This window comes from Carassius carassius, chromosome 4 (assembly GCF_963082965.1).
Source record: "Carassius carassius chromosome 4, fCarCar2.1, whole genome shotgun sequence".
NCBI lineage: Eukaryota > Metazoa > Chordata > Actinopteri > Cypriniformes > Cyprinidae > Carassius > Carassius carassius.
In genome coordinates this window covers 32,619,014-32,638,497 of record NC_081758.1, presented here as the reverse complement: position 1 = coordinate 32,638,497, position 19,484 = coordinate 32,619,014, and the positions used below count along the sequence as shown (strand labels likewise).

General features: G+C 36.9%; 3 protein-coding genes across 3 annotated transcripts; 2 read left to right on the top strand and 1 right to left on the bottom strand.

Annotated features, from left to right (window-relative positions):
* Positions 1 to 99: 99 nt before the first annotated feature.
* On the bottom strand, positions 100 to 7,104 carry LOC132139831 (myotubularin-related protein 2-like). The gene is made up of 16 exons (XM_059548462.1): positions 6,910 to 7,104; positions 6,356 to 6,416; positions 6,221 to 6,244; positions 6,081 to 6,144; positions 5,904 to 5,998; positions 5,727 to 5,831; positions 4,751 to 4,855; positions 4,530 to 4,613; positions 3,922 to 4,071; positions 3,628 to 3,816; positions 3,363 to 3,548; positions 3,058 to 3,264; positions 2,330 to 2,422; positions 2,104 to 2,217; positions 1,662 to 1,838; positions 100 to 842 (listed from the first exon to the last, which is right to left on the bottom strand). Exons 1-16 carry the CDS (start codon positions 6,951 to 6,953, stop codon positions 678 to 680), a joined length of 1,863 nt encoding a protein of 620 aa, XP_059404445.1. The 5' UTR covers positions 6,954 to 7,104; the 3' UTR covers positions 100 to 677.
* Positions 7,105 to 8,181: 1,077 nt separating this feature from the next.
* On the top strand, positions 8,182 to 11,845 carry LOC132139848 (gap junction beta-1 protein-like). Its single transcript, XM_059548498.1, has 2 exons — positions 8,182 to 8,341; positions 11,076 to 11,845. Exon 2 carries the CDS (start codon positions 11,090 to 11,092, stop codon positions 11,810 to 11,812), a length of 723 nt encoding a protein of 240 aa, XP_059404481.1. The 5' UTR covers positions 8,182 to 8,341; positions 11,076 to 11,089; the 3' UTR covers positions 11,813 to 11,845.
* A 2,433-nt stretch (positions 11,846 to 14,278) lies between these two features.
* LOC132139839 (gap junction alpha-3 protein-like) lies at positions 14,279 to 17,610 on the top strand. The gene is made up of 2 exons (XM_059548483.1): positions 14,279 to 14,427; positions 16,399 to 17,610. The coding sequence occupies exon 2, from the start codon at positions 16,416 to 16,418 to the stop codon at positions 17,469 to 17,471; it is 1,056 nt and encodes a 351-aa protein (XP_059404466.1). The 5' UTR covers positions 14,279 to 14,427; positions 16,399 to 16,415; the 3' UTR covers positions 17,472 to 17,610.
* Positions 17,611 to 19,484: the final 1,874 nt, after the last annotated feature.

Here is a 19,484-nt window from a genome sequence, read left to right as displayed (position 1 = left end):
AAATATGTTACACATGCATTTAATCTTTTCATTACTACTCATTCAACTACACAAACTAAATGAAAACATCCCCACATGAACAAAACACTATTGTCTAGGTCCAGTTACTGCAGATGTTTTATTGCTGTGGACGAATCCCAAATGAATTAGTGTCAAGACTTTATTTGTCAACAATGTTAATGTATAAGCAAAACTTAGATTATAGAGCATATTCTATAACATGATTACATAGTGTCATTTTAAACAAGTGCAAGAAAGTTTTGAATTTCAAGTAAAGACAAGTCTGTACGCAAGACCCTGAAGCTGAAAAAACAAGTCTCAACTTCCCTCTGCATCAAGATGATGCAGGCAGAATCCCAGGGACATCACAATACTTTGGTCATGTGATGCTCAGTCGGAGGGTTCTACTACTTACAGCTCATACAGTACAGACCCTAATATTTTTCTAATATGCATTAATGCTTCAATAGTCTTAAAAAATGTATTAATATAATACCAGTATCGAGCAGATTTAGAGATTAAAAGCTTCTTCCTTCCATCCAGCCAGCTAGTAGCAGCGAGGTGAATGTTAGTGTGGGAATTTACATCAGTTGTGCATCACTAAGAAGTAACATGAGAACCATTTGACACGCTCATGTGGTGTGTGGAGATCAGCATTCCTTAAAGTTGTCAAGCATTTATACGAAGGTTTGCACAGGTGTGATGGAGCGTGTAGGAGACCCTGCCCTCTCAGAGGATGACGAAGCCGTGCGATTGGCCGCCTCGCGCTGCAGCTCTTCCACCCTCTTCTGAAGCTCTGCCCGTTTTGCTAGCAACTCTTTGTAGCGCTGATGGACAGGTTCCTAAAATAGATTGTTCATCAAACTGAGACTTTCAAACCAAACATAGACCGCACGAGCCATTTTAAAACACAAGTTCTTAAAATGCTAACTAAAATGTCAGATGTTCAGTTGATGGATAATATAATTACATCACTAATTACGCATATTTATTCACACAAAAAAAAAGTGGTTTAAAGATGGACAGATATAGTCCTGTTAATCAAACCAATAGATACTTTTTGTAGTTAGCACACCTTTAGTACACAACAGGGCTTTTCACATTTAAAATAGTTAAACCTGTGTCATCCTAAACTCTGGGTAAACCTAATTCTGGGTTACTTTGATTCAAGTTTTACATTGCTCATATTTTTCATTGGGTTAACCATTAATCCTGGGTATTCATAAATTGACACTGTACATTCCTAAACCCCATGTCAGCGGCATTGCTTGGACAAATGCAGTTAAATACTGTAGTTTTTCCTGAATGGACTCAAGTGTCTCTTTTTCATTCCAGTTCACATTTGCCATCACCATTCAACATTTTCCCTCTCAAACTCTGAAAACTGTTTATTCAACTCACTTTGTTTCTATAAATGTTCAAGCAGGGATTCACAACTTTGGGTAAAAGCGGTGCTAACCCTGCTTCTAAATTACTAATGTGGAACAAAACTTTACCCGCAGGGTTTGGAACGACAATAATCTGGGGTTTAAGTGCAGTGTGAAAAGCCAAATTAAAATGTCTTAAATATCAGACCAATGTGAGCAAACTTTAGCTAGCAGAGTCAGATAATAAACCTGACAATTTCCGCATCTACACATCCATTAAAACCTGGAGCGTACCTGTGGTACCATGCGAGGATTCCAGCGTATGTAGTAGGTGACCCAGAGCTGGAGGTGTCGTATACCGACGGTGGGGAAGAGCACATGGGAGGGATAGTGTACGTACAGTGGATTCACAAACTCCTCAAGCTGACTGTTCACAAATGACCATAAAGACACAGTGTGCTTAGGGACTTCCTAAACACAAAAACAGATAGTCCCTTAGACCTACACACACTCATGTAAGGATCTTATAAATAAACACAAGTCTCACTCTCATTTATAATTTAACATAATGACAAAGGATCGTTTACTATAAGTTGCTTAAGACAAAAGCATCTGCCAAATTCCATTCTGATCCATTAAAAGCTAATTTTCTAACTTTAATTTTCAAACTTACTGTGCAAATGAGATGCATACAAAGTGTACAAAAATGTATGCCCAAGGCCATTCTCTCTCTTACCTCTTTGAGTCTTTGCTGCTCACTGTTACACAGAAATGTGCCAAAAAGGCAGCTGTAGAGGTGATCAAGTATTGTTAAGAGGAAATACTCATTGAATTCGAAAGCTGCAGGAAACTGTAAAAAGACAAATATTTATCTCTTATATTTTTACAGACATAGACATAAAAAATACACTGAAGACACAGGCAGGTGTTGCTCTGGTAACTCTGGGGTGTTTTGCCCTCACCTGTCTTGTCATCTGCCAGACGCAGTCAATGAACTGCAGGAAGATCGGAGAGCGATCTGCATCTGTGTGATTCTTATCGCCATGACCCACTCTCTATATTCACAAAAATAATCATTTATGATGAATGTAGAATTATGAATATTATGTTAAAAAAATAAACAGCATTTATTTAAAACATCTTTTTATAACAAAGTTACATAATAGTTACATAGCATAATGAATCTCTTATTTACATAAAGTCTACACTTTGTTATAATGAGATCATTTGTGCTGAACGCAACACCTGAACAAAAACTGCTCCGATTTGAGCGGTGAGTGGATTCTAACTTAAACGCCTCTGATTGGCTGTTGGATTCCAGAAATCAACAGATATGTCTGTGATTGGCTACATTGCTCAATGCTCCAAAAGATGTTGAAATAGAAACCGATCTCCAGAGCGCAAACCATAAAGCACTGGATAGTTTGCCAAATCTGCAATGAAATGCCATTATTACACCATTATTGAGGGTGCAATTGATTTCATTTGAGGGTGCTTAGCAACCTCTAGCACCCCCATAGAACTGGGCCTAATCTATCAATATAATGGTATGTGCCCAGAGTAGAGACAGTACACTTATAGGGAATAGTGAATGAATTAACAAATAAGAAATTTGGGATACAGCAAACCTTTTATCCCCTTACGGTCTTGCTTGTTGCTTTATCACATAGACTACAACTGGATGACTGACCTGTTGGAAGCGGTGACCGAAGCTTAGCCACTCTTTTTCCAGTAGTATCTGAAACCCTCGTATGGTTCTGTAGTGAGAGTCCAGCATTATCATGGCCAGTGAGGTCAGCTGAGGAGTTCTGTCCCAGCCGTCACTGCAATGAACCACCACTGAGGTTTTCCCAGACTCCACCTTATCAGCTATCCTTAAAGCTCCTGCCAGAATCAACTAACACACACACATACCACACAATCAGTGCCAACTTCATCATCCTCATGTTTCTTAACACTTGAGAAAGGTGATTCACATGATCAATCTCATCTTACCTTAATATGCTCCAACCAGTGGGTGGACTCAAGATTGGAAAGCCAATGAGAGTCCTCAATGTTGGGATAGACAACCTCCTTTAGTTTCCGTAGAGACTCACGCATTACATGAATGTTGTGAATATCCAGAAAAACCAGTTCAGCATTCTGATAAGCATCTTCACTCTCAAATCCACCTCCTTTCATCTAAAATACACATAGACACAGGCTTTCAAAGTTCCCCTTTCATTTAAATCAGACAATTGACAAAAAAGTGAATGTTTACTTTGTTAGCTGCAGCATTCACACTTGGTCTTGCATCGAATATGAACATTTTGTGTGCTTGTGCATTTGCATCCATAATGGCCTGAAGGAGCTTTTCATCTTCTTTGCAGCGGCGACCGTTCTGGCCCACCATCGGTTGACTGGCACGAACCACTGTGGCCTGGCTCTCTGGGTGAATCCATGATAGCACCTAAACCGGGGCAAGCCAATAGCTTCAGTGGTGAGGCCCGAGGACGAATAATTGTGCACATACAGACTGATGTGTGACGATTCAGTAATGTGTCATGACACTGACCGGAATGCGTCCTTTGGCCCTAAAGCTGGAGACACGTCGCAGTTCGTCATCAGTAATGGTTACTGGGACAACTAGAGCTGCTGGGTATGAATCACATAGCTCATAGTGATCATTTACTTTAGAGATCCTCCAGCTCTCATTTGGAAGACCCTATACACACACACACACATTTGTATTTAAAACATGACTCACAGATACTCGATTCTTAGCAGCTAAAAACATTCTGCATTTAAATATATTTTTTTAAAATAACTGTTGTCCTGGACAAACTATATCCTCTCTTGTAACACTATATCTATCTCTTATATCACGCCCATATTCTCATTCTTTTCAAATAATAAAATTGTTAATATTTAAAATTGTATATTATTTTTTGATGACACATTTATAACTACATAAATACTAGGTAATAAAATTAAACATTCATAATGAAATGTTGAATAATAAAATCATTATTGCAAAACAAACCCCTTCAGGGTTGATAAAAGCCACCTGTGCTTAGAGTCCCGATTACCCTAAAATTATTTATTTTTTCAATAAATATCAAATGACTGTTAATTATCACCTTGTAACTCAAAAACAAACAAATGAATAAACACACACTGTACCTGTCTCTTGTATTCAGCCAGGGGATCATACACCCTCCATCCATTCTCAGGAAACACCTGCTTATACTCAAATGCAAAGAGAGACTAGAAAAGAGAAGAAGAGGGGACATAGAGAGTGATACTAATTAATTTTAGGCTGAGGCTAAATCAGTTAAATTAGATATGTAAAATATATTTCATGCTGTGTTAATATATACTCTCTGTCCATTTATGTTTCTCACCATGTTGTTTGACACCGGAAAAGCAAACTTCATCAGAATCTCAAACACTGATTTCTTTAGTGAGTCCTCTGGCTCCTTGTGCACAAAACGTAGATTCCGCATATCCTACAAGACATTAAGCAAAATTTCAAAAAATATAGAAAATAAAGTTAACTTTAAGGGTTTATTCTGCTGCTTAATTTTATGTCCTGCCAACATATTCAATGGCGCCACCACAAAACTTTTATTTTTAGCAATGTATTTTCATATGTGCCAGATGTTCACATACACAAAATGATAAAAGCACAAAGCCAAATTACTAAAACTTAAACTATAAAATGAAAAGTGAAAGTATGAAAATGAAAGTAAAATAAAAATACTACAATAACAACATTTCAGATATATATATATATATATATATTTACCAGGGATGGTTGTGTGGAGGAATACAGGAGTACAATTAGGGATTATGAGGCCTGGTGTAATAATAATCACCTGAGGCTTAACATCTCTAAGACCAAAGAAATGGTCATTGACTTTAGGAGGACGGGGCCCAAACCAGATCAAGTTTCCATTCAGGGAAAAGATGTGGATCTTTGCAACTATAAGTACATTGGAGTACAGCTGGTTAACAAACTAGTCTATTATTACTAGTTTATTATTATATTTTGTTTGATTTTAGGAATGTAGACACAGACATAGATAGATTGTTGCTGTCTGTGTGACATGACTGCTGCTATTGTAACAAACCTAATGACATGTGAAGGATTAATAAAGAATGTAAATTTAAATAAAGTTTGTGCTTTTGTCATTTTTATTAGTTTTCCATATTTCCATTTCCGTTTCTGTTTATATATATATATATATATATATATATATATATATATATATATATATATATATATATATATATATATAAATATAAATATAGAGTTGTCTTCACATTAAAAACCTTTTTTATTTTTTTATTTAAAAAAATACAAAAATAACTTAAAACCTTGCAGGCAAGGCCGTATGAGACATCTCCTCTGCTAGTTGCTGCTCCGATCTTCTCTACTCTGCTCAAAACTCCAAGAGGTAGATCTAGTCCAAACACTGGCTCCTAGACAAATATGGTGATTTAAAGTATTTAGTTTACTTTCATACAGAAACAGCATGAGCACATTACCCTTACCCTGTCAATGCACCTGAAGAAAAGTCTATAGTTAGTGACAGACAGAGATCCTCTAACAGGCCCAATGAACGGACATATATAAGTCACGTCTTTAGCTGTGGACACACACAATAAGCACATACATTAAAACCATCAGAATGATGTACAGAAATCAATATAATATAATACCACAAATACCGGAATCCTGAACCACTTCCTCTGGCAGAAGAGTAAGTTCGGCTTTACTGGGGTCTTTGTAGACCTGCAAGCAGAAGAACATGAGATCATGAGGACTGAGACTTAATCCAAGTTTTACACTCACATTTACACTGAAATACCTTTTGAATTGCCCTTCCTTTACTCTGTAAGGAAGAAAAAAATGGATGAGGTTTAGTTATAAAAACTTTTTCGAACATACAACAGTTTTAGGAACAGAATAAGAAGTGCTGGGTTGGACTTTGGTCCTGACTGACCCGCAGCTCTGTGTCTGAAACTCTGGTGCCATTTGAGCGGTCTGAGCGCGTTGTGGTAGAGCTAAAAGGATATTAGAGGATGAAGACGGATTAAAGCACACCTATGAGCTTTACGGATTAAAGGAACAGTTTTCTCAGAAATGAACATTCTGTCATCAATTACTGATCCCCATGTTGCTCCAAATTTGATTTCATCCATGGAACATACAGTACAGAATGTTAGAGACTCGAAACCACAGCCATCATTCACTAACATTAAATCTGCTTTTCTATACAACAAAAGTGAATCTCCTTTAACGTAACGTTACTACACAATAATGAAAGAAAGTCAGTCATACTGATTTGGAACAAAATAATGTTGAGTAACTTATGACTATCCTGACAGAGAAATAATCATACATATATTCTGCACTCCTCACAGACAGCTTCAAAAAAATATTATATAAATGTCCGAGGATGTCTTTCATACAGCGTGTTTGCGAAATTAAGTATGGTAAACATTCATTCGATGATGTATATGTGTTAGAGAGTGTGTTTGTGTTTTCTTTTGGTACCTGCACAGCGACTCCACACTGTCCACACTGCCGCTTTCCTCCATCCCGAAGAGTACCGAACCGCGCCACTGATAAAGTTGTGAAATGAACTTAACTCTGTTAATTTAGTGACTGTCCTATGCGGAAACTGAGTGAACACAAACAGCGGAAGCTGCCATGTCTTCCCAGAATTCCTCTAGGTGGGGCTGGCTGATCGTGCGCGCTCGCGCTTTGGGCGTTTGTGGCGAAACGGCATGAGACACGAACACCAGAAGGAACACAAAGTAAATATATCTAAATTAGCCTATAAACAACAACAACAAAGTTAAATGAGTGTCTTCTGTATTAGAAAACTTTATTTATTAGCTTACTTACTATACTTACGATATATATATATATTTCACGAAAAGGTTAGTTAAATAAAACAAACTTTTTGGTTTGTAAAGGGACTAAACAATGGCTTTTAATATTAAAGGATGTTGAGATTAGGGTTAATAAAATTTATGAATGAAATGCCTTTTATTTTTATTTAATATGCATTTTAAAAGCTTGATATTAATACAGGACTGGTTCAAAATTATAAAAGAAAAATGTATGTGTTAGCTGATAGATATAACACTGACAAAATTAACTTTTAATAGATTTAGTAACTACTATGAAAAATAAAGAAGGGCAAGCTCAGTGACTGTAGGCTAACATTCGGGATGAGACAACAGCAAATAAAGGACAAAATGGAGTAAAGATAGACAGAGACAATTAGAATTTTTTGACATGTAAAGTTTTAAAGTGGTTATTATTTTCATTTCCAGTAATAAGTTTCTAGTCAACTGAAGTTCATTATAAAACCTCAGATTAAAATAAATCGAAGCAATCTACATTCTTGTATGTGCCATTTACCACCTCAAAAGGAAAGAGCAATTAATAAATACAATTTTTTCATGGTTAATAAGGACCATTTGGACAATTATGATCATTTCTTTTGAAGCTGCTGTTATGGAACTTCAGTGCTTTTAATATAATTAATTTATCTAAAAACAGTTTTGTTGTAAGCTATACAAATTTGTGCATACAGAGATTGTTTTAAGGTACAGTGTGTGTGTTTAAACTTCCATGTTTGTACATGGCTATGAATGTGTGTAAAAGCAAAGCTATGTACAAGGTTGTGTACAGTATGTGAGCTGGTGTATGTTCATGTGTGAATGCGTTTCTACATAATTTGCGTCACAGTGTCTGCTGGTGGGTGTGTGCCTTGGATCTTTTCTGAATGGTTAAGGACTGGCAGCACAAGCATCTTTTGTGTGGAGATGATTGTTGTGGGGTGAGTAACAGCATGACACGGGTGATTAGCAATGCAAAGCTCCAGTACAGCGCCATGATCTGCTCTACAGAAACATCAACCCTTTCCTGTACAACTTCAACCTCTTCATCTGCTCAGGGACCTCACCAACCGCAGGTAAACATCAGCCAAATACCAACCATATCAAACATAGTACTAAACCTACCAATTAAACTCTGTCATAATCAACTACCACCGTGTTCTATCCAGCAAATCATTAATCAACAAGCTACCAAATCAGTCAAGTCAGCAGTGAAACACCCATCTATATGGTTGAACTAAAAATCAGTTTGAAGTGAAAATGTTCTGCAAAAAATGTTCTCTATATCTTATATATATATATATATATAGAGAGAGAGAGAGAGAGAGTATGATGAGATCCATCACTGTATTTATTTCACTAAAACAATAATACATCCCAGTCAAGACTTTACTAACACTAGAGGAAAAAAACAACCAGAAGTACAGTAATATAAAGAAACACTTCGTGTTGATTGAGATATAGAAGACTTTATATTTAAATTTTACCACGATGCATGTATATATATATATATATATATATATATGTACACACACACACACACACACACACTAAAAAGTATATTCTGTTACATGATAAGAGTATAATAATAGCAGTATTCACCGAAAATGGAAAGACATAATGAAAAAAATACATGATATGAATGCATCATCATTTTAATGAATTACCATATGGTTGCATATTATTGATTTAGGATATTTGCAAACCAAACTGTTGGTACATTTCTAATTGTTATGTCCAATTCTAAACTTCAAAATATTTAATTCAAACCTTATAAAAACTGATTTCATAATGAGTGTGCTTAAATTTGTGTAAAAAAAAAAAGAGTAAAGAAAAGAAAAATTCTGCATGGTCCTGTGAGCATTTAAAATCTATGGGGTAGAAAGGCAAAAGTAAAAGATGGAAGATACTTGGTGACCCATATCAAACAAACGTGCACACTCTTGTTCTGTGACTGAACCCATGCTTTCATTGTGTGATGGGAGAATGACATTGGCTGTGAGTTTGCCAGTGATAAATTGTGCTGCTGCAAGCTGGAGACACTCCATCTGACAGAAAGTACACACACACACACACACACACACACTGGAAGCACGGCGGGTCTCAGAACCTCTCTACATGGGCTTTGCCCATGCTACTAACGCCACCTGCGGAGCCTGGTAATGCTGAATACTGAATAAATCTCTTTCTCTCACTCACTTTCTTTTTCTGTCAGAACATGGGTCATCTGCTGCTGTTTTCTGCTGTACATGTGGTTGTTCTTTGTCCTTGCATCTGCTTTTCTAGTGGAATTTTTATGGTTTTCAGCCAATGAGGTACTTTTAGGAATACAGAGTCATTAAAATCACTTTGTGCAAGTACCAGCCTGTACAGGACATCTATACAGGACATAAAAGTCCATTGTCGAGGCATATTCTAACTTCATATTTTTGTGTTGTGCTTTGTTTCAAAGACTAAATGTGTACATTGCATCCGATGTTGTCAGTGTGTTGTTCATTATGACATCTCATGGTTATTGAGCAGCAGAGGTGGGTAGAGTACCCAAAAACTGTACTCAAGTAAAAGTAAAAATACTTCTAGAAATATTTACTCAAGTAAAAGTAAAAGTACTAGTCTGAATAGTTACTTGAGTAAGAGTAAAAGAGTATTGGATTAAAAATATACTCAAGTAGTTAGTTACTAGTTACTTTGGGTCATATATACTGAGCCTATTTTTATTTAGATATATAGATAAAATGTATGTAATGTATGTGTGTGTGTGTATAAATGTATATATTTCATCAGCCTTTACTCCAATTTATGTAATTTATTATAAAACCCTGTCTGTTTACTTAAGTAACAGATATAGGTGCCATGCCATAACATATTTTTAATACGACTGACTTTATATTAAATGTGAATATAACATTGAAAGTTAATGTGATATAAAAATTGCTACTAATCTTTCATTGTTCAGAAAGAGAGCAAATAACATTTACATTATTAAAGATCATTTTCACTGACAGTCTAGAGTTCAATCACTCTCAGAAACTACCATTAAAATCACTGAAACTGTTAACACAGTGAAATCAATATCTTTTTTGTAGATTCGTACACACACATCTGCACTTTGTTGTTTCTGACGAGAGAATTAGCCAGAAAGAGGTATTCAGTCAGCGAGCGAGTGAAGGAAGCACCGGCATTTTAGCGATGACTCATCTGAATGCCTCTGATTGGCCATTGTATTCAAAAGCTCAACAGAATCTTGTGTGATTGGTTATAATGTGCAGCGCTGTAAAAACGCATCTATCTCTGGCTCAGCGCCAGCAAGCGATCACAGAGCTCAATTTAGCAGCTGATGATATGACTTGCTGAACGTACTCGCACCGGTATGATTGTATTAAAATTAATAAAATCTTAATCGGCTATTTTTTGTCTTTTTGTCTATTTGATTCATTTGAATTTTTAGACTTTCGTTCAGCCCTTTGCGCCTTTCCCAATCCACACACACACAGCAGCTCGCGATCCACGCGCAGCTGAGCCAAAGAGAAACGGCGACCACTAGATGGCACTACAGCCCCACTCACGTGCGCATTCCATTGTGTACAGTTTATGAATGTTACATTGGGTTTTCTTTGTTTCTTTTTGGTTTGGCTATTCTCCTCTGCCCGTAGAAATCTTTCTGATTCCAATTATTGTATGTATTTTATAAAATATTATTAAAATATGCCAGATAACAAGCAGTCAGTTGGGTTGAGAGTGGCTTCTCTATCTCTCTCTGTGTGTGTTTGTGTATCCAAATAACAGTGGAGTTTTTCCTCTGTCTTTCAGATCTGGAACCAAAAATGAACTGGGCGTCTTTTTACGCCGTGATCAGCGGCGTGAACCGGCATTCCACTGGCATTGGGCGGATTTGGCTGTCTGTCCTCTTCATTTTCCGGATCCTGGTTCTGGTGGTGGCGGCGGAGAGCGTGTGGGGCGATGAGAAAGCACATTTCACCTGCAACACCCAGCAGCCCGGCTGCAACAGTGTATGCTACGACCACTTCTTCCCCATCTCTCACATCCGACTGTGGGCGCTGCAGCTCATCATGGTCTCTACCCCCGCCCTGCTGGTTACCATGCACATTGCACATCGTCGGCATATCGACAAAAAGTTGTATCGCCAAGCTGGCCGTACCGGTCCAAAGGACTTAGAGCAGATAAAAAATCAAAAGATGAAGATTACCGGCGCCCTTTGGTGGACATACATGATCAGCCTACTGTTCCGTGTGTTATTCGAATCTGCCTTTATGTATCTGTTTTACATGATTTACCCAGGATACAAGATGTTCCGGCTTGTAAAGTGTGACTCGTACCCATGCCCAAACATAGTCGATTGCTTTGTGTCCCGACCAACAGAGAAAACAGTGTTCACTATATTCATGCTTGCGGTGTCTGGCGTCTGCATCCTGCTTAACATCGCAGAAATCATCTTTCTTGTTGCTCGGGCAACAAGTCGCCATCTCAATAACTCCAAGGATTCCCAAGTGGGAGCCTGGATCTCACAGAAACTGTGCTCCTTTTAGAAGTGCTCCCCCTGTCACTCCCTGAAACCTAAATAGGGCTAATGTAATTGAAGATGGTTTTACATTCTATTTAATTCAGAATACTTAAAAAACCTGTGTACTATTACTCCACACAATTTTAGAGCAATGTATAAATAAATAAACACTGCTATAGTTTTATGCTCATATTGCACCTAAAAAAACTAATTTTAAATAAAATCGTATTCGTTTTTTGTGGTAAAATCTTCATTATGAATTCAGCATTGCTTTTTTATTGTTTAAAAACTTTTTTGTGTCAAACTAATGTTTTAAAGTAGCCTAATTATTCTATGTATTCTTTTAAAGGAATACTCCACCCCAAAATGAAAATTGTTATTAATCACTCATCCCCATGTAGTTTCAAACCCATAAAATCTTCGTTCATCTTCAGAACACAGTTTAAGATATTTTGGATAAAAACCAAGAGGCTTGTGACTGTCCCACAGACTGTCTCCAAAATGTCGCTACGGTGAAACGGAGAGACACCTCAGAGGAAACAAATTGTTGAATAAAATCATTTATTTTTGTTTTCTTTGTGTACAAAAAGTATTCTCGTCGCTTCATAATGTTAAGTTTAAACCACTGATGGCAGATGGAGTATTCTGACGATGCTTTTCATACTTTTCTGGACTTTGACAGTGAAGTTTACTTGCCAGTCTATGGGACAGTCACAAGCCTCCCGGTTTTCATCCAAAATATCTTAAATTGTGTTCGGAAGATGAACAAAGCTTTTACAGGTTTGGAACGATATGGGGGTAAGTGATGGATGACAAAATTGTAATTTTGGGGTGGAGTAAGTTATACATTTAATTGCACAAGTAGCCCATACTCCAGATTCAGGCCCTGTCCACACGGATGCAGTTATTTTTAAAACCCTAGCTTTTTATATACAGTTTGGCCGTTTGTCCACACGCAAATAAAGCACCAGGTTACTGAAACCAAACATTTTATTAGTAGCCTAATTTTATTAGTAGTAGAACAATCATTACATAGAGTATTTCTGTCACAGTTTCTTTAAGTTAAACCAAACTTTTATTTTGACGGGTTGCTCTGAAGACATTTAAGTTTCTGTTTGTATATATGACAAAATATTTTCTCAAAAGAAACAATAAAATCCTCATAAAGTGACTCTCAGAACAGCTCAAGAGTTTATGATCATGTGTTCATGTACACTCATATGTTGAGGTGGCAGAGGCTGAAAATACCGCTAGCATCACGTGCACTTGAGATCAGCAGAACATGAAGGTTTCACATTTATTTATTATTGTTTTTTGTGGCTTAATAGACGTTAGACCATATTGTATTTTAATTTAAGTGTCCTGACTTAATTTTGTCTATTCATTAAAACAGGGGTCACCAAACTCGGTCCTAGAGGGCTGGTCTCCTGTAGAGTTTAGCTCCAACCCTAAACAAACACACCTGAATCAGCTAATTAATGTATACTTGAAGCTTCCAGGCAGGTGTATTGAGGCAAGTTGGAGCTAAACTCGGCAGGACATGGCCCTCCAGAACTGAGTTCGGAGATCCCCAAATTAAATAAATAAATAACCAATGCATTTTAGATGGATCCCACATGACTCCAGTGAAATAAGCAATTCAGTTTATTCATTTATTCCCAGAATTTCAATAATATATAATAATATACAAAGCAGAGGAATGTAAAAATACATTTTTTACTGAAAGGAATACTTTCTTTATGTCACTTTTAGAGTAATACTAAGAAATAACAACAACACCAGAGGTGTACAACTTTTATAAAAATAGTAAAAGTAACACTCTCAGTGTCATTTTTCAGTATAAGGTGCATTTTGACATTTAACACTACAAACAGTGTACATTTACCTCTTGATAGATTGGGAACATATATGATTTAAGTAGTGTTAAAATTAACACTTTAAGTGTTGAATTGACACTACTTATTTTACTGTATATATATATATATATATATATATATATATACCATCCCACTTATCAGCCAATCCGATGAATGAATGAACTATTTGATGAACCTGTTTTGAGTCATGGGACTTCTGTCAACAGGCAGTCTGCTTTACCTGGGCTTAGAGATGTAAAATATTCCCTGTTCTCTGTCAGACCATTACATAGCAGAGTGACTCAGACTTGTCTCCTGTCTGTATACCTCTTGCTCTCTAACTTCTATTTGTTCTCTGTTACACTTAAAAAAAAAAAGGAAAAAACAAAATAGAAAGAAAAAAGATGCGTTTCAGTCGCTTTCCTTTAAAGAGAGGAATGGATTAACTGCTTAACTGACTGTGTCCTGTGAGCTCTGCCATTGGTCCTGACAGCTGTCACTCATCCGAGAGGCTCTGAGAAACAAGGCAGGTGGTACACTCTTCCAAATTCTCCCTAGGGATTGTGTTCCCTGCCAAAATTAACCTCAACACACACTCATACATGCACACACATATATATTCACTGTATTTGTATGGGGCAGTTCTCTTTTTCTGTTTGAGCCAGTGTTGGAGAAGAGTAGAAAGCGAAATGTGTGACATAAGAAGTGCAGCACTGCGTTTTCCCTTTTAGACTTATTACTATTTATGTATGAGGGGATCATTTTAGCTGGACATTAAAAAAAGGTAAGTTCCAAGCTATAGAATTAACTGACTCTCACACACTTTGACCCTTATACATACCTGCACCTTTCAGATTCATCTCTGTCTTGTATTCACTTCTAACAGTTTTTGATTGATTTCATTTACCAGCATGAATCAAATCTATGGATCTATATGTAAAAATAATGTCTTAGTGGTAGAAATGATTGTCAGATCCATCAGATTTTGGGAAGCAAAAGGGATCCTATATTTAGTATAATGACTAATGTGATTCATTTATATATGACTGTGTGTGTATTTATTTGTGAATGACTAATCACGGTATGTGTGGATGATTATCTGAAAAAGGGTGTGCATTTTGGTTGCAAAATAATTTGTGTGTGTGTGTTTTAGTCTAAAAATGCTAAGTTAAATAAAATAGATTCATATAAAATTCATAAAAAAACTAATACATATAAAATGTACAAATTCTTTTAGAATTTTTTAATTGGAATCTATGTACATAAAGGGCAAGTTTGTCAAACTAAGGTCCAGGGACAAATTCCGGAATAGTTCAGAGAAAAATAAATAAAAATATTATTATTAATAATAGTAACAATAAAGGTTTATTCTGTTTTCTAAATGCTTTCTCTATAAATTAAATATATAGCTGCCCCTTTGCAAGGGCAACATTATATTTGGGGGTCTATAACTTTAAAAGTTTGAAAAGTTAAGAGACTTTAACTTTTAGCTTAAGAGAATTTGCTAACGGACAGAATGCCATACAAAAAGTATGAAGTGTGTTGGAAGATCATTATGTGTGTGTGTAGGTGTCGAGTATATCCACCTGTTTCAGGTCATGCTCAGACATGAAGACGTCAGTCAAACCTCAGGCCACGTGACCAAATATAACAACACATCCCTCTAACATGACAAAGAACCTTGCACCCCTCTGATAGTATATGTATGTTAGTGTATGTGTGTGTCTTTGTGTACAGTATGTATATACTTAACCATATTTTGGGGACAATTTTGTACCCAGGAGTAAGCTGACCAAAACCTCTGTTTGGGGATGTCTTGCAAAAATAGGCTAAAAATAAAATAAACATATTTTTTAAATTATTTTATTATTGCAAAAATGAAGAGGCTTTCTTTTAGAGTTAGGTTATAGTGTTTTAATTATATATACTCCATATGTATTTTCAAGTAGAAGTCTACTGAAAGTCCACAGTTAGACGACTAAGTAAATGTGTTTGTTACTAGATGCGGGACCTTTTTTTTTTTAGACCTAAATAAAAAAATAAAAATAAACTAAATTTAACAACTTAATAAGTAAGAGTATACATTTTTGTAGGCGTGTATTGTACCATGTAAAGGCTGACTGTACTGTGCTTATTCATTTCCTTTATTTTGTATATAATTTTGTTTACCTTTGCCAATTATTATTCAGACTAAATAATATAGAATTTTTCACAGCTGACATTTATTGATTAATGACCATAACCAGGGATTAAATTGGGATTTGTTATGTGGGGGAGGGGGGGGGACTATAGTTTCGAGCTTACACACACACACACAGCCTCTCTCTCTCTCTCTCTCTAAATATATACTGTACTGTATGTATGTGTGTGTTTTAATTTTTTGCAAATATTATTTATTCTTAAGCAATATTCTCATAAATTATCTATCAACTGTGGCATATAAATCTGTAATGCAACCTTATTCCGTTAATAGATGCATTATATACAGTAGCTATATCCACTATTCGCCACTTACGCTAAATGTAATAAAATCAGAATAATACTTGATATTTTGGTGTTTACATAATTATTTTTGGTTACTGATGTTTTAATCACGTTACTTGTTGGGCCTTAATGAAGCGCTAATATCGAGCCCTGGAGTATATGCGCTGGGTTCAGCCCCGTATGGCCCTGGCCCAATTTAAATCCTGACCATTACTGATTATTAGCTGAATTAAAATTGATGTAACCCTATATTTTTTCTGTGTTTTTGCAGGTGGGCACACAACAGTAATGGGAGACTGGGACTTTTTTGGGAAGCTTTTGGAAAGTGCCCAGGAACACTCCACAGTGGTGGGCAAAGTCTGGCTCACTGTACTCTTCATCTTCCGCATCTTGGTGCTCTGTGCCGCCGCAGACAAGGTTTGGGGCGATGAGCAGTCTGGATTCACCTGTGACACCAAACAACCTGGTTGTCAGAATGTATGTTATGATGTAACCTTCCCAATCTCTCACATGCGATTCTGGGTGCTTCAGATCATCTTTGTCTCCACTCCGACACTGATCTACCTGGGCCACATCCTGCACCTGGTGCGCATGGAGCAGAAACAAAAATGCAATGAGGCAAGGAGGGCAGACGAACAGGCACTTTTGAGCACCAAATCTGGAAAAGGTCCCATGCGTGATGAACAGGGGAAGATCTGTCTGGAAGGAGTCCTGCTACGCACGTATGTCTTCAACATCATCTTTAAAACACTGTTTGAAGTGGGCTTCATTGTGGCACAGTACTTCCTCTATGGGTTTGAGCTCAAGCCACTGTACACCTGCAACAGATGGCCCTGTCCCAACACTGTCAACTGCTACATCTCACGCCCTACCGAAAAAACCATTTTTATTGTGTTCATGCTGGCTGTGGCTTGTGTCTCTCTGCTACTCAACCTGGTGGAGATGTATCACTTGGGTTTCACCAAATGCCGTCAGGGTCTCCGACACAGGCACTCACATTCTGTCTGCGACACTGAATCTAAAGTGCCGAGTGAGGTGGTTCCATTTGTGCCAAACTACCAGTATTTCCCTGCTCACGCACCACCTCCAGCTCCCTTTCCCACTGAGCCACACTTCAACCTCTCAGAACCCGATGGAACTTTCCCACCACATGGCAGTCGCTCTGCTTACAAGCAGAACCGAGAGAACATGGCTGTAGAGCGCAGTGGGAAACCAGACACTGCAGATGTCAAGATCAACAAAACAGCTAATTCTGTACCCGGATCACCAAGCCAGCAACGCAGGCCCAGCCACTCAAGTCGCTACAGCAGCAACAAGACCAGGATGGATGACCTCAAAATCTGATCAGAAGGAAACAAGACTCCATCACTGATTCCAGGCTCTCTTTTTCAGAGTTTGGAACACACAAGAGATTCCCTCTTTCACTCACAGGCATGGAGCATATGATGATAATTAATTTACAAAAGTATCTGAATGAAAATTGGTGTGATGGTTTACTTGAAATCATTTTGTGGGAACATTGCAATAACTTAATCCTTAATTGAACAAACTGATGATTGAATCATAGACTAAGTCATCTTTGCTTTGATAATTCATAAATGGTAAGTGGAAAAAGAGACAAAAGGTAGAAATTATGATATATTAAGCCATCATTATAAATGAAAAATGTTAATTATTAGTCATTATGACAAATTTTTGTCTTAATTATATTTTTTGTCATAATTTCAAACTTTTTTCATCATTTTGATTTTAATGTCATAATTATGAAAAGTTGTCATATTTTTTTACTTATTCCAAAATGATGACTTCCAACATTATATGTCATAATTATAGTTTACCGAAACATTTTTGTCTTGCGTGTCAGAAAAGGGCTTCATAGGGAGAAAATGCTTTTCAATTAACAACAGTAAAATACGTAGGAAGCTTATGGGTAAATGTGGATATTTAAATATTGTGAGTTTTTTGGATGGTGGAACTGACTGTGGAGGAAATCTCATTTATTTATATATTTTTTTCAGTGGCAACACTAATCACATTTTACAAGTCGACAGCTTACAACAGTTATTTCATCCAGACTTGGCTGACTGTCTTTACCAGGCATTTACAATGTGTCTATGGCCTGTTTAAATCTTTTAAGCTAGAGAACCAAAACTGTATGAATGTACCGTCCACACATGTAAACATGAATGATATAAAGCAAAGTTGCTATGTGTGTGTTCACTTCTTAAATAAACACTGGAGACTATTCTTAGAGAGCTGAAATGAGTACTCGGAGACACTTTGTATATGTGTGTGTGTCCGGTTTGAAACTTGAGACAGGTCTGGCAGACAGATGGGAAGGAGCACTGATTGGCTAAATCGGTTCCATTAGGCAAGAGTACAGACTGATTCATATTTCAGCAGATCCAAAAAGTTTAAAGTGTCATTGAGAGGTTATGGATTGTTATTGCCTCTCTTCCTCTGCTCCAAACCCTTTGGGAGCCGCCTTGCTGTTTATTGTCCTTCAAAGGCTACCAAAGAAGACTATTCCAAGTAGACTTTTACATTTTGAAAAGCCGCATGACAAGAGACTTTCCCTCAAATGAGACAACAACCTCTGCTTAAAGCTGACATGAAATATAAATATAGCCAATTTTCTAAATGCATGTTTTGTGTGTGAATAATTAATCCATGCATGTTATTAGTATTATTATTTATAATAATAGTAGGCTAATAATTCTTAATTAAAATACCATTAACGCCGATCAGGACAGACTTCTCTCTGGTGATGCTAGACATTTCCAATCATTTATTCTGCTGAAACCTGTCCCTCCCCAATCACATTTACTTTTAAATGCAATTCACACATCTCAAACCCCAATCAACAACCCATGAAAACAACCAAGATTTTTTTTCTTTTCCAATAATCTGCCAATTTTTCCACTTTGCTGCGACTAAATGCCGCTTGAACTGAGGCGAGTGTTCTCACGTCACATTAAAGAGCGGAACAACTCATTTATTGTAGGCTATTATATTAAAAGTAACAAAACAGGCTTATTGCGATTATTGGGTGGCTGGTGCGCTACAAATAATACATGGACGGAAACGTTAAATATTATTTACAAGCATTTATACGGTCAATAAAACAGCTCGTCAATAGTCACGTAATGTTATTTACCTCAGAAAATGTGACTTATCCAAGGCAGCTTCAGCATCACAGCACAGCATCACAGCTATCTGCATGCCTGTAGTCCGACATTGATCACATCTGTACCTACAGTTGGGATCGATCACACTATTATTGACAGCGCTGTGGAGGTCCTGCATATATTGTTCTCATTGTACCAGAAGGCTTAGCTTGATATTACTTTATAAAAC

Bases quoted from the DNA above. Each gene is read 5' to 3' on its own strand.
- LOC132139831 (XM_059548462.1), bottom strand. From the start codon at position 6,953: ATGGAGGAAAGCGGCAGTGTGGACAGTGTGGAGTCGCTGTGCAG. The intron at 3,265-3,362 runs GTAAGATGAGAT...TGTGTGTGTTAG, and splicing joins ACTGGTTGGAGCATATTAAG to TTGATTCTGGCAGGAGCTTT. The intron at 2,423-3,057 runs GTCAGTCATCCA...TTGTGAATATAG, and splicing joins TCGGTCACCGCTTCCAACAG to AGAGTGGGTCATGGCGATAA.
- LOC132139848 (XM_059548498.1), top strand. From the start codon at position 11,090: ATGAACTGGGCGTCTTTTTACGCCGTGATCAGCGGCGTGAACCGGCAT.
- LOC132139839 (XM_059548483.1), top strand. From the start codon at position 16,416: ATGGGAGACTGGGACTTTTTTGGGAAGCTTTTGGAAAGTGCCCAGGAA.